This window comes from Takifugu rubripes, chromosome 18 (assembly GCF_901000725.2).
Source record: "Takifugu rubripes chromosome 18, fTakRub1.2, whole genome shotgun sequence".
Classification (NCBI taxonomy): domain Eukaryota; kingdom Metazoa; phylum Chordata; class Actinopteri; order Tetraodontiformes; family Tetraodontidae; genus Takifugu; species Takifugu rubripes.
This window is the reverse complement of record NC_042302.1, coordinates 5,159,132-5,180,248: the sequence shown is the minus strand read 5'-3', so window position 1 is coordinate 5,180,248 and position 21,117 is coordinate 5,159,132. Positions and strand designations below refer to the sequence as shown.

At 49.0% G+C, this 21,117-nt stretch overlaps 1 protein-coding gene across 5 annotated transcripts in view; it reads left to right on the top strand.

Annotated features, from left to right (window-relative positions):
* The window catches only part of LOC101079089 (voltage-dependent calcium channel subunit alpha-2/delta-1-like), a 43,579-nt gene that overhangs the window by 10,352 nt on the left and 12,110 nt on the right, over positions 1 to 21,117 (top strand). For 4 of the 5 annotated variants that reach the window (XM_029825324.1, XM_011613345.2, XM_029825326.1 and 1 more), the window contains exons 4-26: positions 3,570 to 3,629; positions 4,221 to 4,256; positions 4,607 to 4,733; positions 9,134 to 9,265; positions 9,475 to 9,544; positions 9,671 to 9,721; positions 10,238 to 10,337; positions 12,504 to 12,662; positions 12,864 to 12,968; positions 13,054 to 13,132; positions 13,204 to 13,253; positions 13,340 to 13,429; positions 13,782 to 13,844; positions 14,517 to 14,609; positions 14,680 to 14,754; positions 14,946 to 15,017; positions 15,096 to 15,167; positions 15,251 to 15,312; positions 15,831 to 15,907; positions 16,846 to 16,854; positions 18,734 to 18,742; positions 19,017 to 19,077; positions 19,208 to 19,314. In XM_029825324.1, coding sequence (XP_029681184.1) covers positions 3,570 to 3,629; positions 4,221 to 4,256; positions 4,607 to 4,733; positions 9,134 to 9,265; positions 9,475 to 9,544; positions 9,671 to 9,721; positions 10,238 to 10,337; positions 12,504 to 12,662; positions 12,864 to 12,968; positions 13,054 to 13,132; positions 13,204 to 13,253; positions 13,340 to 13,429; positions 13,782 to 13,844; positions 14,517 to 14,609; positions 14,680 to 14,754; positions 14,946 to 15,017; positions 15,096 to 15,167; positions 15,251 to 15,312; positions 15,831 to 15,907; positions 16,846 to 16,854; positions 18,734 to 18,742; positions 19,017 to 19,077; positions 19,208 to 19,314 — 1,759 coding nt within the window. The remainder of the gene's footprint in view (positions 1 to 3,569; positions 3,630 to 4,220; positions 4,257 to 4,606; positions 4,734 to 9,133; positions 9,266 to 9,474; positions 9,545 to 9,670; positions 9,722 to 10,237; positions 10,338 to 12,503; positions 12,663 to 12,863; positions 12,969 to 13,053; positions 13,133 to 13,203; positions 13,254 to 13,339; positions 13,430 to 13,781; positions 13,845 to 14,516; positions 14,610 to 14,679; positions 14,755 to 14,945; positions 15,018 to 15,095; positions 15,168 to 15,250; positions 15,313 to 15,830; positions 15,908 to 16,845; positions 16,855 to 18,733; positions 18,743 to 19,016; positions 19,078 to 19,207; positions 19,315 to 21,117) is intronic. The other variant, XM_029825325.1, reaches the window with a different exon arrangement.

Genomic DNA, 21,117 nt, shown 5'->3' with positions numbered 1-21,117 from the left:
CTGCTTCGGGGCGCCACCTCTCTCACAGATATCCAGGCTTCGCTTCTCATCAATAATTGAATTCTTCCTCTTAACCAATTGTCCTTGCGGTTAACTCGCCCCAGAGGAGTCGGTCGCTCTCTTTCCCAGAGGGGATTGTAAAGAGATGGACGACCTTGCCTCTGCCTCGGAAAGAGAAGAAAAAGCATTGGCAAAGGTCGTCCAAGTAGAACATCTGCAGAGACAGAACACTCATCAGGGTCGGTTGTCTGGAAGAAACCCATAGAAGGTCCCCTAGCTTGACCTGAACTGAGGATCTTCTTAAGCGACTAAGCTAACCCCAAACGGCAGCAGATCTGGAATAATTGTACTCTTGGAAACTCTTGGAAACCTTCTGTTCTGTTCATACACAACCGCACAAACATACACAGGGGGGTGTGTTTTGTCGTCAAGGAGACACAGGGTAGCCGCTGGTTGGTCTCCGATGAGCTCCCGACTGCGTCCATGCGATTCTACCGGGACAGGAAGGAGGTTATTCTGTGTCACTGCCTCCAAAGAGCCACCGTCAGGGAGGCTTGTTGACAAAAGCGGCTCCGGGGACGTGGCGACCTTCCAAGACAGACGGCCCAGGCAGCAGCACGACCCCGCAGACAAGACGCTGGGATTAAAACTCCAAATGAGGAGGAGGAACAACAGGGAACTCCTCTGTCATCGGAGAGAGTTACCATGACACTCTGGGCACTAAGCAACATGGGCATCATAGGCAGAGCCCTTCCTTACCGTAATCTCTTCTCCTCGTTCACGTGCACTAGGCCAGGATGACCTCTCTGGAGGCATCCAACACAGACGTGAGCGGCTCTGAACGCAGCTCCAAACATGGTGTTTTGTTATGCCGTTTGGGCGTAATTACAGAGCAGTCACTGATCTCCGGCGTCTAGAAGTGTGTTATTAAACTGACACTGGGTGACACACTGTGAGTCATTACACACTGCTGTTAGGTCCTAATCAGAGCAGACACACATACACACACACACACTCGCTTGTGTGTTATTTCCTTTCAAGGGTTCAAGGGACTTTTATTGTCACACCAGCACACATTTCCATGGGGAGAAATGTGCACTCAGGTCCTGGGTTAAACCCATTTTAAGGGCTTATAAGAACGCCAAAATAATGTAGCTATTTAGGCTGAAGGTAAGAATGAGGTAGCGACATGCTAATCTAATTAGCATAAATACTTAAATACACAAACACAGCTGTAAAGACGAGTTCAAATTTTCTTTTTACTTGACCAAAAGAGCACGACGTTGTTCATTTTACAATATTATTTCCCCTGAATTTAAACCACTTTGGATGAATAGCAACAGGCGTACGGCGCCACCTACAGCACAGGAGTAGAAACGGGCTCATCGGTCAGATGAGGGGGCCTCGATGTGGCGACAGGTGTCTCGCGCTTTAGCACTTCCTGGTGTGTTTGCGCGCTCGCTACTGTCGCCTGCTGCTGCCGCCGCGCGTGCCTTTGCCATCTCTCCGTTCCGACGGCGTGAAACTTTTCAGACGTGCGCTGCGTGGCGTGCTGCTCACACACACACAGTGTGAGACTCAGTGGTGACCCGCGGTGACGTGGGACCATGAAAACATCAAGTGAAGTGCGTCACACACACACACACACACACACACACACACACACGTGTGGCCTGGCATCAGGTGCGGCTGTAATTGGACGTCGCCGTCTGGTGTGTGAATGTGCGGCGGTTGAGGCGTCGGCGCTCCAGGCTCAGCGAGGACCATTTCCTGTCAGAGCGGCGTCGTCGTAGGAACCGTTCCCTCTGCTCACATGGGCGTCCCGAGATGCTCAGGTGTGTGTGTGTGTGGGGGGTGGGGGTGGGGGTGGGGGGGCGATCGGACGACGTGGGAGATTTATTCCTCAGTGTTTGTGTCCTTCCTTTCCCTTCCCTCCGTACAGGAAAGCAGGGTTCTGCGCTCCGTTCCACCCCAGTGAGAGCTGTGATTAATGAGCAGGAAGCTACTCCCCCCCATCCCTCCCAACAAGACACAAATCAAAGCCGACGTGTCATCAGTCCAAAAGATGTCCCGGAGATAAAGATGCGCTCTGCTCTTAACATCTCCACAGAGACAGAGAGGCCTCTAAAACGCACTCGCTCACTTCTGGAGTCACTTTTAGCTTTGGCTTCCCTTTGATCTATAAATCGCCTCTTTGATGCCATCCCTCGCCCATAGAACGGGACGCCAGATTGAGTTTAGTCTTAACCTAATTTCAGGTTTTCGTTTTTTTGGGGTTTTTTTAGGTTTCGATCTCGACAGAGTCAAGTGACCCACAGACCCGATCTTTGTGGCGTGCACGTAGCCAGATTAGCCGTAGCTTGTTTTAATCTGAGATGTGATGTGAGAAGAAACGGCAGCAGCTGCTGACCTTTGACCCCTTTGATCATCTGGAAAGACTCTCTTTAAATGAAAGCGGGCCGGCGAGCACGTGTGTGCGTGCATGTGCGTGTGTGTGTGTGGGGGTGTGTGTGTGCAGCTGCTAGAAATCAGTCCTGGCAGCTATAACTGTTGGCTGGGAGGAGGTCAGAAGGTCAAACTTGCAAATAAACGACCTTACGTTAAATAACAACTCCTGCTAGGTAATGTCTCTATTAAAGTGTCAGTGTGTGTTAACGCCGATGCACCAACGCACGTGCGCGAGCTCGGAACCTGCCCAGAACGTTCTACCTATGTTCTTCTAGATCCTCACGGACCTCTGAGAGCGCGTTTGGCTGCACCAGACCAGTGAAGCCTTTCTGGGGAAAATGCATGCTGGGAAGTCCACTAATGTACTTCTCGTGTTACCGGGGAAACGTAATCTGACCCTTGGCGGCATATCCGTGCCATTGATTATTTCACGTGCGCGTGCCGTGATAAAAAGGATTCAGACGACACTTTTTACAGTTGGCACGGCTAGCAGGTTAGCGTCCCTGTTTTTATGATCCTCATCTTTATTCTTCGTGTCACCACGTGCGCGTTAGAAGCCTGCAGATTTCCGTGAGTGCTGTTTTGGTTTTTTAAGGACAGTTAATGCTAATGCTCTGAAGTAACGGCATATTTGCAGCCTGATTAAAGTCAAATAACGTTAGCTTGTTTTGGCTGTTGCTTAATCTCACAGCGGAATTAATTCAGTCATTTGTCCCATTGTTTCTGCCCCCCCCCCCTCAGACCACCACCCCCCAGCCCCCACGCCCTTCGTTCCATAAATTAATTTACCACTGCACCCCAATCAAAGGGGTGCTTCTTGCTTTCTTGTCGCCGCCACGTCGGGGAGCGGCGCTGGATTTGATATTTCCCGGGGGAAATTAATAGTACCGTGCAGTTTCTGGACCAGGTACAGATTAAAAGCGGGGCTCATTAGAAACCCATTAACCTAGTCATGAGGACCAGATCTCAGGAAATGATGGAGGGGGTCTAATTTTAGCGCGGTGACGAGAGGAAGAACAGAGGTGTTTTACCTTAAAGGCGCTGCTGCGGCGCCGCTAATGGTTTTATCCTGATTCTGGCCAGGTTAACCCCCCCCCCCCCATCTCTCTCTCTTCTCTCAGAGGCTGGCAGCAGAGGCGGAAAAGTTTCAAATGGAGCACGATTGGAGGGAGGACAGCGAGGTGAGCGCCCCCATGTGGTTGGTTCAATCAATGTCGTTTTGAACTTGCAGCACTTAGTAAATGTGCACCATGGTTTGTGGGGTCGCAGCTGTTGGTATTTTCATGTGTTGTCTGAAAGGTGTGACGTGTTGTGACGTTGTGACACTCCTAACACAGCAGTTCGTGGGATGTTTAGCAGAGAATCGGTGTTACGGTGATATTAGATGGAGAAGAAGCGTCTTTGTCCTGTAATTTGACACTTTTTCGGCAGAATTACGATAGAAATCTGTCAGTTTTAGCTTCTGATGCCACATCGCCATGAAAACAAGCAAAAAAGAAGCAGAATGTGTCATTTGTCTTTAACTGGACGGAAAATGGAGTCGATAATCCGTTTTTTCATATCAAACTTTGGTTACGTCTGCCAGCAATTACTTAAACAACTTATCCAGGTTGATCTGACGGTTCGACCACGTCCCAGGAAGTAGAAAATAGCAGTTAGCGTATTGAGCGGAATCGCCTTTATAGCAGCTAAGCTAACCTGTTAGCCTTGATTGTTGTAATTGTAGCATTTGTCCTTTTCAGCGCTCGTCTTCTCTGTCTTTCTCTCTGCAGGCTGAGAAGATAGTTTACTACAATGCCAAAGAGGACGTGAGTACGACTCCCGAGGTTGCTGAACTCAGCCCGTCCGTATGTTTGTCGAAGTTCGTGGGCACCTTTAACGTTAGAACAAACCGCTAGTTGTCCTCACTGACATGAGTATAGAGACATTGTGGACCCCGGGCTCGGAATTCCTCCATGGGCCTCAAACGTCATCCGTCCGCTCGTATAAGGAGAGATCACCGTCTAACCCCCCCCATGGGAACAAGCCACACACCCACAGTTCACTAGCGTCACTCTGTATTTGACTACCCCCCCCCCCCCCCCCCCGCTGCATCAACTCCACTTTTCTGTCTCACCGTCTCTCTCACCCATTTTAAACCGTCTCTCTCCTCGTGCAGTTTAATCAGACAGACAGGAAGAAGAACCGCTACGTGCCCGATGACTTCGAGATCGACGACGACTTCAAGCGACTCGTCTCCTACAACACCACCGCCGTCCACATCCCGACGGACATATACGAAGGCTGTGAGTCCTCAGCACCTGTCCTATAAATACGTGTGCCGTAGCAACCCCCCCAGCCACCAGTATCCAGGCTGTATTTCAGGGTGTGGCAGGTCTTTCAGCACCAACTGAAGCCAAGCCAGTCTTTATTTAGCACACATGCCAGAAAACAAAGCTGCCTGCATAGCCTAGCCTCATGTTTGCCCCGGTCACCAGCTGCTCCTTTCTCTCCTGTTTGCCGCTGACCTTGATGAACTCCTGGGACCCTAGCTCAGACTGTCACAGCCTCTGTTTTCGGTTTTCACCGTTATTTTTGGTATATTTGCCTTCTGCAGTGACACGAACCACTGCCAGGGGGAGCCAGACCAGGAAATTTCCAATAGGACCTTTTTATGTTGGGGCGACATCTTTTTAGCCTAACATAAAAATGCTAGCTTATCTGTGTTAGCAGCTGTTCGCAAATAAGGATTTAATTTTGAAAGGGCCAAGTTTCCTTCTCTTCCGGGTTACTTTCCTGACTTTTTACAGGTCGCTAACGCGATGCCCATCCTTGCTTATTTCGCCGCCACTCTCTCCCTTATCATCACCTCACGTCAATCCTTTCCTCCCCGAGGCTCTCCGCGCATCTATTGGCAGGACAACACGCCCAACTGGCTGCCAGTCAACCTCGATTTGGCTCCCAGTAATGAAATCTGGTGTGATAAAGCACGCGGGGCTTTCAGCTTGAGTGCTGGACTGGACGGCAACTGGACTAAAGGCGTCCGAAAGGCTATGCTGCGATAGAAGAAGGAACATTTAAATGTTCGCACGTGAAACGATGACCTGGGGAAAAAACAACAACAACTTGTGTGCTGGAGCGGAGGATAATTACGTGCGTGTACGTGCGCGCACCAGCGTATCCTCTGGCTTAGTGGCCTTTTTGTTCCAGGATGCTACAACAAGGACAAAGTGACACAAAGACTAATATGAATTGAAATAAGGACGCAGGCGTTTTTGTACACAACCATACAGCACAAGTCATGTCCTTCCTTCCAGACACCCTCGTAGACCCCCCCCACATGTCCATCTGACTCTGTCATGTGGGCATTTCTTCAAGATAACCCTTAAGTAATCGTAAAAACCACATTGTTATGATGATGTTAGCCCTTTTTGTACGTACTGGACTGAAACCTGCTATGTTGAGGCTTCGTGAATGCATTTAGCCTCAAACCAGTTAGCCTCTTCACCAGACCATAAGCTAACGGTTTGTTTCAGTATCGATCGCGCGATAAGTATCAGTTTCCGTAATTATGGACATGCTGAATGAGGTGGCTGCTGCGAGTCACTCCGCATCATTTCGGGCTATAAATTCGCGGAGCGACGGCCCTCCGAGGCCTCCGAGCGCTTTCGTCGGTGCCAAATGGCCGCACTTAGTTATTTTTATAGGCAACAGCTAGAAAGATGAAGGAGTGGGAGGAGTGAGGGGGAGGAGAGACATTCTGCCCGTTCGTTTCTAAAACCTGTCGTTGGCTGTGTCTCTGCAGAAACGTGTGAATTTACCGTCTTTGTTTGTTCTAGCTTTCGTCGTTAAGACACATGTGAGCCAATTAGCCGCATTGGGCTCAAAGTAGCTCGATTGGGGTTGTTGATACTAGCTATAATCTTGCTAACACTTAGATTCACACCCAACTGCCTGCTATTTGGCTCCCAGCCAACGGTATTGCATGAATCCGCGGCCACGGTGCTCAACACTGCCCCCACTATCACGGGTGGTACTGCAACGTTTAACCACTGTAAATACAGAGAGACCTCTAATAGCAAATAACAGAAGTAGCATGTGCGCTCGTGTTTCTTGCCATGTTGATGCCAGTCCGGCTGGCCAAGTCTGTCGGCGTTACCATGGCGATGTGTAGGAGACGCTCGCGCCGAGACAGTTCCCGGTGTTCCATCTTGGCTCATGCAGGAAGTACCCTTGTTACTAAGTACCTTAGAATTCCTTCCTAGAATTCCGTTGCTCTTTTTCAGCTGAGGTTTTCTCTCTTCCAGGCCTCCTCCTGCCTCCCTTCCCTCCCCCGCTCCGCCCACCCCCAGCATTAATTGCGGGGACATGAACGCGACGCCGTCTCCCCCTCCCGTTCCCCCTGCTGATAGGACTCTATTGTCCTCGCTGATCCGGTGTGGGTGGTCGGACTGGGAATCATCATGTAAACCAGAGATGAATCAGTTGTGTGTGTGAATGTAAAGCGTGTGTGTGTGTGTGTGTGCGTGTGCGTGCGCGCGTCACCTGTCTGTCCCACTCCTACATACGCACGTCCTCGCGCTCATTAGGCAGACTGGCGTGGGGGCTGTGAGAGGAGAGCGCGGCGGCCTTGGCGGGAGATGCGAGGCTCATCTGAGGCCCGTTAGCATGGACGCGGTGTGGCACCTGTCAGCCCGCGACACACACACACGCCGTGACGCGCTGAGATACTCTGACACTGGACGTGAGTGTTGGTGCTGGAGTCACGGAGCCGGAGGCCGAGCTCACAGCGCGTATATCGATTCCACCCCCCCTTTTTTTTTTCCACTCCGGTGCAACTTCCTATTTCATTTACGGGCCGGCTGCCAAATTCTCTATATTCCTTATCTCCTCTTCAGCTCCACCTCTTCCTCCCCGCCTTGCCGCGTCTGTGACCTCTCCTTTCTGTCGGACGACTTCCCGTGATGTGCTAATCAGCTGATTGAGATTCGCATTTGAACCCCCCCCCCCCCCTCCACATTCCGTGAAAACCCATTTAACTTCCAAGAATGCGTCGACAAAAGCCTCCGGTCTGTCCAGGAGGTTAGATGGGATCGGCATCAGGTTTTACCGCTAACAGACGTTTTATTTTTAGGTCTAGCCATGTCTCACGCTAACGCGAGAGCCTGCCGCTAATGATTAGAAGTACCCCGAGTCGGAGGCTAACCCTGATAACAGGGCGCTGCCTTCCTGCCACCATCCCGGCGATGACAGGTGATGCCACAGGGTGTCGCCTCCACTGTCATCAGCCACTTCTAGCGCCCAGTTAGCTTTGTTGCCGAGAGAATCCAGATGCCTCAAGGGTAAGTTTAACATATCCAGAGTCTTCCCTCGTTTTAGTTTTTAATTGTGATGAGTGATTTTGCCACATTGGGAGAGGTATGCTATCAAGAAATTAGCCTGTTGTGTAGCCTGCTAATAATAGTAAGAAGACTGGAACAGGCTATTGGGGCTAGCAATACAGGCTAGCATTGCTTTGATAATTTTGTCGGTGGTGTGAAACAGGATCATTGTTCTTGAATTTAGTCACTGTTCATCGCCGTCTCCTATTACCAGAGCACAAGCTAGCACAAATAGCCGCGGAGACGGATGTGTTTACGCTGTGATTTTGATTAGTTTGGGTCATTTTTGGGCGAGAGGACAGCGCTCTGCCACGCCTAAACGCTGAATCGACCAGTTCCCCCGATCGAACGGCCAAGCAGCATCAACTGGAGTTCCACGTGGAGAATGTCGACATTTTGCCTTTGATGTCTCGCTCCCCTCAGACCTCTTGGTACTGACGTTCCAGGTCTGGCAGGAATCCATTAAGGGCCAACGCTCGGTGGGAGGGGGCATCGGCGTCTGAACAATTGTGACCACTTATCACAGGGACGAGCTGATGGGTCCATAGAGAGCCATTTACTGCCCGACCACAAGTCCATCTGTGTCCAAATACGTGTAGACGGGAGAGGGCGGAGTAACCTCCTAAATCATCTTATGTTGGGGCATCTTACGGGGCGATGCTAGGAGCCCTAGCACTCTTCTGTAGACAATAAAGCAATTTTTACTCAAATACTAGAAACTACTGACCAAGAATCACATGACATTAATGTAGGCGGGTTCAAGCAGATCAGATGCCCCCTGGTGGTGAGACACAGTATAGGCAATCCTCTGTGAACTCTCTGGTTTCTTTTATTTTCTTTGAGGTGGCAAAATTGTGGGAGGAGCTTTTCACAAGCTGTAGAGTCCATCATCACACAGCACGTTTACCAAACGCACTGATTTTAGCCACGCTAGCAGGGTTACATTGCAATATGTCGGATGACTCACGTGAACGTTGTTCCTCCTTCTGCCATCGCGCTAACCGTCGCAGCAGCTGCTGATGTCCTCTCGTCTCAAACCTGATGACCGCTTCGACCGTCTGTTCAGTGGAATTTTGTCCGTCTTTAGCAACTATTTCCTGCTGAGTCATCGATGCGAATCCCGGAGAGACTCCAGGTGCAGCTCAGCAGAACTCGCTTTCATCCCCTTTGTTCTTCTCGTTCCTCTGTGTCTTCCTCTTTTAAGTTGCTCTTTAAAGCACAATTTTAATGGGGCATCACACACACACACACACACACACACACACACACTGGTACAGTATAACCAACAAGTGGATGATTGTCGATGTTGTTCTGGTCTGTTCCAGCCACCATCATCTTGAACGAGTTAAACTGGACGGAGGCCTTGGAGGAGGTTTTCCGTAAAAACAAAGAGGACGATCCGTCGCTCCTCTGGCAGGTGTTTGGATCCGCCACCGGATTGGCCCGGTACTACCCAGGTTAGCATCCCAGCTAGTGGTGTTACTCCGACCTGACACTGGTCTCTGTTGAGTCAACGTGGCCCGGAAGGGGCAAATGTACTTTCACACTGTAGTTGGCGGCGTAGTACAGAGTTTTGTCACGGCGGCTAACCGTGCTGTGAATCACGAGCACCCTTGGAAATGTACGAATGGGAATACCAGCGAATTTATGCCCGTTTCTGCCTCAGCTTCTCCCTGGATGGACATCAGCAACTCTGCCAATAAGATCGACCTCTACGACGTGCGCAGACGACCGTGGTGAGTGTAGCCGCGGTTTTGCTTGGCGATCGACGCTGATGTGTTTGGTCACATCGGCTGGAGTTTCACCTTGATTTTCCAACGGACGTTCTAACTGCTTTTTGTGTGTTTGTCGTGACTCACCAGGTACATTCAGGGGGCAGCGTCACCCAAGGACATGCTAATCCTGGTGGACGCGTGAGTGACGACCTTCTGAGTCATCTTTAGCTTCACGCGATGACCATTAGGATTCCAAGGAGTTTAGAAAACTTGGGTTCTCACAGGTCACAGATCCTGTTTTCCTGTCTCAGCCGTTCTTCCGGCTCTTTTCGTGTTTCTCTCTCTGTAATGATGCGCAGCTGTCTGCTAAAGAACTTCAGGTTCCAGAGGATTGCGGCTAATTTGCCACCCCATTTTTTGGAGGGAAAGTCAAAGTTAGAGCCACAGACATACCGACTCCCCCGTCATTTTACCTCCATCATCATTAAAGTGTCGCAGAAAAGCAACCATCCGGTGCTGAAGAAGAGCCATTACACGCTGAAACGCTGCCAAAGAGCACAGCGGGTATTCTCGCTAAGAGCTAGCTTGCGCCAACAGTGCATCTATTAAACCTTGCTTGGATAAAGTAAGAACTTTTAGTCGGGCTAATGTCTTAGGTCTTCTTATTGTTCCGACTCGCCCGTTTCGTGAAGCTAACGGTGTTTCAAACCGCAGGAGTGGCAGCGTCTCAGGCCTCACCCTCAAACTCATCCGGACCTCCGTCAGCGAGATGCTGGAGACCCTCTCTGACGACGACTACGTCAACGTGGTCTATGTGAGTACTCCGCTAGCCTGGTTGGTGCTAATGAAGGTGCCATATTGATTATTTGCAGTTTATGAGTAGCGGCTATCTGACTAGCATTAGCTTAGCAACCAGTCATCAGTAGAACATAGCTTTGAGCTTTATGGGCCTGACTGTAATGCACATAGATGAATCTTTATTGTAGCCACGCGTTACGCTTGGATACATACATACTTGCACACTGGCGGTTAGCGGTAGAGACAGTATGTGAGTTTACACGAGATCGTGGCTAACAGAGCGAACGGATGACACAGCCTAACCCTGAAATGTCACAGGAACAAAAGAACGGGAGCTTCGTCGTTGACCCGTGCTGTGAATCGACATATTGTCGGAAAAAAAGGCCCACGCTCGGCTAATGGCCGCAGAGACCAATAGATACGATCAGCGAGTGCATCTTAGGGGAGGAGAAACTTGTTTTGAAAGATGGCTGAGTGTCATTGTTCCACCCAATCAGTTAAGAATTTGCCCTTCAGCATCAGAAATTTGATTTCACTAGATCCAACCGACAATGTAACTATGTTACATTCTCCCAAGGCTGTTTTAGGGAGGTTTCGACCAGCTAATGAGGTTTTTTCTATCTCTTTAGAATCACAAACAGGCCTGTGCCCTCTATGTTGGTTGCTGTCCCTTTTTGGCTAACCTGGCAAGCTAACCTTCAGTTAAAAAAAAAACAGCTTAACTAAACTACAACTAAACCAAAGAAATGTTGTAAAGATATGGAAGACCTAGATATCCATCTGGATCTTGATGGCTGCCCCTGTCTTGACAAGTAGATGAAGCAAATTAATTTCAGAAGTTCCATTTGGAGGGTTTTGACCAAAGAGTCTAATTATGATATCTGTACAGCAACAGTTTAACCATGTTAGCTTTAACTCTGATTTAAGCTAACTGCGAAACCAAATTGCTGTTGTTGTTTTGTAATTTTGCTGCCAAAGTCCTGCAAAAGGCCTGGCTCATCTAAGAAAAAAGGGATCTTGTATCTGCCTCCAGGAATCGGCATCAATACCACAGAAATCTTGTTTTAAAATACCTGGAACCCATCTGGAACTGACTTTGTCGTCTCCCGATGGAGGGACGGCAGCGTCGGCCTCTCCCAGATGAAGGATTAATCACATTTTCCTTCACTTTCCTTAATAAAGCCCTGCTTTATGTTTTCAGTTTGAGCTTTCAAATCAGCTAAGTGACCCGTCTTAATTGAATTAGACGCCAGCATAATAATCATATTGCATCCAGCACCGTTCGCGTACGTTCCAGAATTTACAGTCTAATCTGTAACAACCTGTCATAATGAATGAGTGTAATTAAGGAAAGTGCGTGCACTTATTATTCCCCTTCAGTGGGTTTATATTAAATGCACCATGTGTCTATATACTGCATCGTGGTTCATACTATAGGAAGGATATATGGAAGTCGTCACATTTAACTATATTACCATAGTTATGAAGCCCAAATGTGTGTTTTCATCCTTATCAAGGGTGCAGAAAAACCTGGAAAATGTACAGAAATGAAAATGATGAAAGCAAATTGGGAACAGTGTGTGTGTGTGTGTGTGTGTGTGTGTGTGTGTGTGCGTGTGTGTGTGTGTGTTTGTGAATTCAGTGAAGGCCGAAACAGATGTTGGGTATTAATGAGCCACGTCCCAGTCCGGCATCGATGCAGTGTGTTTGCTGTTCTTCAGTGTGTGTGTGTGTGTGGGTGTGTGTGTGGGGTGTGTGTGATGAGGCTCCATCTGTTCCCCTTCACCAATATTAATCAGAATGTACCTTTAAGTGCAGAGCTCAGTCAAACTGAACCAGTGACTCTCGTCCGCCGTTACCTGCTGGGTTTTCCTGACTAATTCTATTTCCCCCCCCAACCTTCTTATTCCACCTGTTCTCCTGCCAATCCTTCTCTCCGCCCCTGCAGCTCCCACCGGTCTGTGCAGATTTGATTAAATACATTTTCATACATGAGCAAAGCCAAGAAGTGTCATTTAAGTTTGTTTTTAATCTTAAAATGAGAGTCTTTCTTGGAGAGCTTGAAGTCCATGTATGTCTCAGGAACCTCGCCCCCCAAAAAAGGCCACATATTTGAGCTAAAATATGTGCAGGTGCCTTCCCTCCGCCTCCCGTCATCCCTCCTTCCCTCTCCCCCCTCCAGTTCAACGACAAGGCCATGTACGCCTCCTGTTTCGAGAATCTGGTGCAGGCCAACGTGCGCAACAAGAGGATGCTGAAGAAAGCGGTGCAGAACATCACCGCCAAGGGCACCACCAACTACAAAGGCGGCTTCGAGCTGGCCTTCGAGCAGCTCGCGCAGGTGATCCAGTCGCAGGCTGATCCGATTTGCACTTATTTGCTGATTGCTTCCACTCAATTAAGAACCTAATGGAGAACATGCAGGATGCCCTCCATCCCAGCAGTGTGTCTGTGTCGACCTCTTGTGGCCATTCCTGGTCACTGCGCCGCCTGTGCTCACCTCCGCCACATGTTTATCTCCCTCCCCCCCGCACACACACAGATGAATGTATCAAGGGCCAACTGTAATAAGATCATCATGCTCTTCACCGACGGCGGAGAGGAGAAAGCAGAGGAGATCTTCAAGAGATACAACCCCAATCAGGCGGTGAGGCCGTAAATCTACCGCTGGAGACAGCGAGGGGGTTTCAGCCTGGTCTGATCTTTTCCTCTGCTCTCTCCCGTCCCGGCAGGTGCGGATCTTCACCTTCTCCGTGGGCAAGCACAACTACGACAAAGGGCCGATCCAGTGGATGGCCTGCAACAACAAAGGTACCAGCACACCTGAGGTTGTGCAGCTGACTCCAAACATCTGTGGTCATGGACTTGCGTGTTCCCCTCAGGGTATTACTACGAGATCCCTTCCATTGGCGCCATCAGGATCAACACCCAGGTACGCTCACAGCAGCTTGCCTATGCTGCCCTCTTGTGGTGGGCTGGTGGACATGCAAGTGTTGGTCTTTTCCTCCCCCCCCGCAGGAGTACCTGGATGTTTTGGGCCGCCCCATGGTGAAGGACCACAGGAAGGCCAAGAAGGTTCAGTGGACCAACGTCTACCTGGACGCGCTGGTACGTCGGGGTGCCTGGTGTGAGAAATGGGTGACATTTTGTGCTGGGAGGGAGGAATCTGCTTTGCGTCAGCTGTAGGATCCCAGATAAGCCTTCGCTGTTTGTCCTCCGCTTCAACTCCTGTTTGCGGAACAACAGATCTCGCAGCATCCATCAGGCTGTTTTCTTCATCTGTGCGCGTGATTCTGTCAAGATCCACTTTCAGGCCGCGCTCTAGATAAGACGGCAGCCAAAGGGTTTGGATGCTGTCATCCGCCCGCCGATAAGACGCCGCCGGCTCCCGCGGCTGCGGAGGAATATACGTCCTCTAGAGTTATCCCACCAACCTCTGCTTTTCCTGCGCCTTTTCCAGCAACTGGGCCTGGTGATCACTGGAACGCTGCCCGTCTTCAACAAGACAAACACAGGCACCAAGGTAAGCAACCCCCGCTCCCCCTCCCCCCCACCGGCCTTATCGTTGCGCATTCTATACATGAATATTCCCAGATTCTTTCCTGATTCCCTCATTGTTTTCCCCTCTCTTGCATCCGTCTCCTTGGCGGTTAAATTTACTGTCAGCTTGAGACTTTGACCCCTTCGGAGAATTCAAATCCGCGGTTTTCGTGAGACGCCGTAATGTTTACCAGACCGGGGAAATAAACATGCAACGTAAATTTCTCAATTATCGGCCCTTCCTCTGCTTTTATCCTTCCCCGCTCCCACCCACCACCCCATACCCCCCCGCCCCCGCCCCCTTTCATCCCTCGCTGCTGCCGAGGCTCCTCGGAGCTCTCCCACGTGCCTCGGCGGGAAGACGATCCGAGACGTCGTAAAAGCGAATATCAAAAAGGGATCAAACCTGCGGTGCCGAGACGCAAATGATCCGGTAGCTTAAGTGCTTCAAGATGAGTTTGCATGTCTCCCTCCGAGGACTCTGGGCCACCTCCGCTGTGGCCCAAAACGATGGCTGGAAATGCCTCGTCAGTGACTCATGGCGGCACGTAAAGATTTCCAGAGTCCTATCAGGCCCCAATTCCCGAGTTCAGTCAGCTCTCGCAGAGGAACTGGACCCGTCCAGGAGCAGGACTCACAAGCACTTCCCTTTCAGAAAGCTCCCAAGTACCAGAACCAGCTCATCCTGGGGGTTATGGCCGTAGACGTGTCCCTGGAAGACATCAAGAGGCTGACGCCGCACTTCACCGTAAGAGTCCAGACGCAGACAGTTCACACGTCACGTGTTAAATTCACACTCCCTCGCTGCTCTGCTGCAGTTTGGACCAAACGGCTACTACTTCGCCATGGACCCCAACGGATACGTGCTGCTGCACCCCAACCTCCAGCCGATGGTAAGGCCAGGAGAGCAGATATATGATGCAGATATCCCAGAATGACACCTGGGCCCCACCTTTAGCTCGAGATACTTTAAGCTAACTATTCTGCGTGATCTGTTCCAGTTTAGCATCAGATTGAGCCTGTTGCTGGCGATGAGCCTTAAATCTTTGAGGTGTAGTTAATGAATTGTTGGGCTTCTCTGCAGACCGCTAAATTTAACGAACCCGTAACGCTCGACTTCCTGGACGCAGAGCTGGAGAACGCCGTCAAAGTTGAGGTTCGAAACCTGGCCTTCAGGCGTCGCCGGATTGGAATTTCAACATTTCACAAATATAATGCTTTCACACCTCCGCAGATAAGGAGAAAGATGATCGACGGGTTGACGGGGAATAACTCCATATCCACCCTCGTGAAATCGCAGGATGAGGTAATTACATACTGGACGGGTATTTTAGGGCTCCGTGACGTCGTTGAGAAAGTATAACACTGACCCAACTGTTGCCCCTAAAGCGCTACATCGATTTAGGCCAGAGGACGTACACGTATGCACCGGTGAAGGGGACCGATTACAGGTAACGCCGTACCAAGGGCTCGCCTTATCGACCCACAAGCAACCACACGCATCCTGTGCCACGAATCTCTTTGCAGAGTTCGAGCAACTCCAGACGCCGAGGTCTTGTGTTTGCAGAATGTTTGTGGTAATTGCATGAAACACTGTTTTGTTCTCACCACGGCTGAAGTTGGACTGTGGTGTGAAGTTTAGGACAAAGACCAGACACAAATATACAGTCTTCTGGGTGAAGCTAGCGTTCGCAGCTCATGCGTGTCCTATTGGGAAACGTTAGCTTCTGCTAAGAAACGCTAAGCAGGACCTGCTGACAGGTTTTGTCTTTGATGCAATGAGGCAAACCTCGTTGAGGAGGAAGATGTCGAGTTTTGCATGTGGAGGGTGCATGCGGTGACTCGTCCCGCTCTTCGTCAAAACGAGGGTTTAGAAAAATGCATGCTGGGGAAAAACCGAGACAAATAAACTGTTCCGTGTAGACACGCTGTTAGTTTTGGATTTCACCGTGTGTGTGTGTCTCCTCAGCCTGGCCCTCGTCCTTCCCCAGTACAGTAAGAATTACATCAAGGCCAAAATCGGCGACACCATCACCCAGGCGAAATGTAAGTGCCGTCTAAATCACCAGCCTTTGCACATTCAGCAGAAGAGAAATGTTGCTAAGCTAGTCTTGGCTACATCTGACACCATGCAATGTGTATCCCTGCATGTTAGAGCTATGAAGGTTCAGTGTCCAGTCCTTAAAAGATGTGCTTGAGGTCTTTAAATCAAGCCCAAACAGTGCATCTAACTGCTCTACATTAGCATAATTAGCCACTTTGGTAGTATGCTTCAGACCATCGGAGTAGAACCCCCTGCTAGCATGTTGATCTACCACCCTGTTAGACACAAGCGTCCACCTGTAAGACATAAAATCAGCGTGTTTTACAGTGTTTGAGGAAGGTGTTTGATGGGGCTGCTGAGCTTTGCTTTGGGCCTCAGAAGGGTTCCTGAGGGACTGAAGTTAGCACAGGAGGAACAGGGCTGATGGCGCCTTTATAAGGAGAAATGTTTTCAATGTTACCCTGAACTGTCTTTGTTTTATCTGAGAGCGTCCAGCACAGAGGAGGTTGTTCTGACAGCACTGAGACGGGGAAGCCTTCTAAAAGCACAACAGGGAAAGTTCAGTTGACGACTACATTGTTTAATCTGACATGGCGCATGAAACCAATCTTTACCTGTTAGGATGATTTTTTTGTCGTTTTCAAGGATGTTTTATTGCCTTGCATTAAATTCCCAGTGCCTTCTTCCCACTGTTGCCATAACAACAACTCAAACCTTGTTCCCACATGCTAAACATGTCAGAACACATTCAGCAAGCGTTATTTTACCTCAGCTGTAATTTTCTCTGCAATATTCTTATTCAATTTCCTCTTGAATAAAATATTGTGTAACCCTGTTGGTTTCTTTTTTTTGTCTTCACTTTTCCCCCCTCTTCCCTCTTTCCTCCTCTTTTCCTCCTTTCGTCCCGGTGTGTTGGACCCTTCCACCTTTACACCCTCAGCGTTTCTGGGCAAGTATCCTCTTTTCCCTTTACTCCACCAGCCTCTCGCTGAAGCAGCAGGCTCGCAATTTGAACCGCAGCTTTACGTAGTTATAATAAGTAGCTTGAACACTAGATTCTTAATTAAAGAAAATCTGCAGGGAAGCTACTGACAGACATGGATTTGTTAGCCTTACACTGGGATGTTTAAGTTAAATACAAGAATAAACCAGTGGATCGTCTGCAAAGTATTTCGTCAGGATTCGGGTTTTTGATGAACCTTGTGCACTTTTTAACATTCTCAGGTCTCATCCAGGGGTTTTTGATGCTAACGGTGTAATATTCTGCACATTTGAGGCACATTCAGACTCTGCCCAGATGGAACCTTCCCTGAATGTGTGATCGCGCCCTCTTTCTCGGCAAATCGAATATAAGCGTTCCTCTCCTTAGTCCTTTTTTGTTTTCAACCAGTTCTGGATGATCCCTGACCAGCAGTCATCTATGGTAGATGCCAGCATGTGCTTTCAATTTCCACGGCGATTGGCAATCATCAGACTGAGCACGCAGGTGTGCGCAATTCTGCGGTTTACCAGCATGATTAGAAATCTGACCTGCGTTTTAAGCTTAAGAACACGTCCAGGAGGTGGCAAATGAGGCCCCTTTTCACATCAAAGCAAATAAAATGAGCAAATCTGACGGGGACGATTTCAGTGTGACGTTCCCAACAGCCCAGGACGCTGCTCAGAGAGTTCTGCTTAGATTCGGTCGCATTCTTTATCCCCGTCTCATTTATTCACCTCTGATTAATGAAGACTATCGCGCCGCGCTGGCTCGAGCCCGTGGCAGCTCCCGGGAGCGCCACTTTGCGTGCGTCGTACGCCCACGCGGCGCATCACAGATGCTGCGTGAGCGTGCGTGCGTTTAACCCCCCACCTGTTCTGACGGCTGTCAGATGTGGTTTTGGAACAGACCTACTGCAGCGGGAAGGACAGGATGTTTGCATTACTTAAAGGTGAAGCCATAAACGAGAGCGCACCCAAAACACAAGTGGGAGCTTTTTCTCTTGTTCTGACTCACGAGCTTGTTAAATAAACCCTAATGAAAGGCAGGAACCCTCTAAGCCCCACGTTTCTCCCCTTTCTCTGCGCTTTGTCATCACTTTGCTCTTGTTTGCGTCTGAATCCCAAAACTGGAACCTCGAGGCCGAGTATTAATGTCGATTCCCACACCTATTTTTCACTTTTTGGCGTAAGACTGACGGAGGCCTTCTGATATTTTACCGTTTCGGTCGGTGGAAGCTGTGAGAAATAGCATCAAAATGGCACGCCAAAGTGTTGAAAACATAAGCAGCGGTCGCTCCCCCAAATTTCCCCGCTATCCATCATTACGAGATGCTTTGTTGGATTAGTGATCGGATATCCGAAAAAGAAAAAAAAAAACGCACATGGGTGCAATTATTTCCCAATCAGAAGCAGCGAGGAGGGCAGAGAGTAGCCATTGTGGTCATGAGAAGTCTCCCTGATGGTGGAGGTGCTTTGGAACGCTTCACAGGGAAAGTTCGGCAGGCTTGTCTGGACTCTGTAGTGCAAATGCAGCGCTGCCGATTGACGGTATCGCATCAGAAATGCTAATAGGACCCCCCCCCCCCCCCCCGCCCGTCCCACCTAAATCACCACATTAAAAGCATCTGAGCATACCTTCCGTCCACAAAAGCCGAAAAACGTTCTTTTTTTTCGGGAAATCCAATATTTTTATTCAGGACTGGCTCTGTGAATAAAATATTGTGTCCCCTTTGACCCCTGTGGTTTTACCCTCTTTTCTCCCCCCTCTCTCTTCCCTCTCGTCTTTTCCTCCCTGGGGGATGACTCTCCTTCACTCACTCACTCTGCTGGGAATTTTTCCACTCCAGGGAAAAATGGCAAGTATTTTTATTTCTTCACTTCCATCTAAATTTGTAAAGTATTTAGTGTATTCTCAGCCTAACTTTGGCTTTTGGGAGCTTTAATTTTCCCACCAAGCCCTCATCCTGGCTACGCTGCTCCAGGTGAACTCTGCAGCATCCTGTTAAATATTCAACATTTCAACGATGAAGCAACATGTCATCTGCATACAATGATGACTTCAGATTGACTTTGACCCCGCGCTGACCTGCGGAACAAGGAAAACTCCTAACACTCTGTTCCCTCTGCCAGTTTCTGAGAGCCTGTTGGCAGATAAGTTTGATGAATACGGCTATACGTTCATCGCGCCGAGGTAAGACAGCTTTGTTGTTTGGCATGGCTCTCTCCTTCTCTCTTTTTTCATCTTTTCAAAAGACATCTTTTCTTTCCGTTTAACTTGATGAATATGATGAAGTATGGAAAGAATTATCTCTGTCTGTCAGGATGTACTGTAAGGACCTGAAGCCGCCCGAAAAGAACCAGAACAACACGGAGTTCCTTATAGAATTCAACAAATACATCGATAATGAGACGCCAAACCACCCGTCATGTAAGTATATTCAGGCTAGCATCACGCCATATGCCAACTGGAAACCTACGTATTTAGGTCACATAAGTTTTGTCTTTCTGGGGAACAATGATGCGTTCACTGGCCTGGTGTCAGCTGCAGAGCTGTTTTGGTCCGAATCATTCTGATAATTTCCTAGTTTGTTTGTTTTTTTTACCTGTTTTCCCTGATTTTTCTACCTTTACAATGAGATTGGGCTATGTCATTTTCAAAATATGCTGTTTTTATGCTTTTTATTATAAAAATATGCTTTTAAAGTGGGTTCAGTGGCTGTGGAGTCGCTCCAATTGCCACAGCGGTTCTGCAACTGGTGTATCCTGAGGAACTTACAGACAATTGCTTCAATTTCACGCTTTTTTCACCACCAGAAGCTGAGAATAATGAGTCAAATCTGCTAGCGTTGGATTTAATTTGATTAAAAGTACAAAAACTGTGCTAAATCCCATCCTCTTGATTGAATTTTCCCCTCTGACATCCTGCTTCTCTCTGTGGCCCACTTGGATTTAATTTCGTCTGTGGACTCCTGCGTTTGCACCAGACTTGCTAATCTTTACAATACGTACATGTGAGCGAATCTGGACCATCTGGACTGGCACTGAGGTTCCCCTTTAATGAGAGGGTGTCAATCAAATCCCCGGAACGCAGGTCGGGGCAGTTTGGTTCGGGCAGCGTGTGATGTGGAGCGCCCTGTTCTCCCATGTGATGCCTGCTCCAAAGGTCCGACCATCACACGCCTGATTGCACATGTGTGAAGCTTAAAAGTGCTCGCGCCGGCACCACGCTCACCGGCAATATTCCTTCCACACCCCGACCACCACCACTTGACCCCGTCCAATTACTGTGTGTTTGTGAGAAAGAGCAGGACATGTCAAGCCAGGAGCACGAGTGGAGCAATAAAACAGGGATCGAGGTCCGACGGACATTCTCCCCAACCATCTGAGGAATGCATTAACATCTTTCATGCGCCGACTCATCGATAGGCATCACTAACCTTTTATGCCCGTCCGGTAAAAATAAGGGTCCTTGACTGTTCATAAAAGGCATAAAAGATTGAAATTATTCAGCATGAACAATCCTATAAAAAAATTTCATCCAATTGAAACCTGGCTTTCACCATTATTAGCTGCTAGTTTAATGGAGTCCACAGGGAGTTCAAGGAGGGGGTGGTGGTGGGGGGGCGTGTGGCCTATTGGCGGCTTGAGTATTGTTACACGGTTTGCTTGGTTGAGCCACTGCAGTGGCGGAGAAGTTGAAGTACATTAGGAATTCCTGGGCTGCCTTCAATAAAGGATCGCTAATGAAAACCACCGTGTGCTGAGGTTTTAGGTGGAGTGTGTGTGTGTGTGTGTGTGTGGGGGGGGGGGGGGGCTCAAGTGTTATACCAGCTGTTTTCTCTGATGTGTGTGGTGTGTCATAAAGGTGGGAGAAGGTGCTGGAGGGTGGGGAGGGAGTATCAGCCAGCCTCCATGTTGATGGACTCGAGTACTGCCAGAACCCCTGAAGGTGCCAGAAGGGTCTCATAAGAAGACCTCTTAACAGGTTAATGTGTAGGAAGACCACTATAAGACAACTTTTAGTCCTTTTTTTGGTGTTTCAACGCCTCTGTGACGCCACAGAACAATTTACGCCATCAAACAAAGTCAGGTTTTCTGGGAACTGTTTAATCCCTCAACATATTCACAACATTCACAACTCTTCTATTTTTTCCCTCCGTCTGTTATCTGCTGGTGATCTATTTCCATCCGACACACCTCAGTTGACCCTGCGTTCTTCTCAAACTACAAA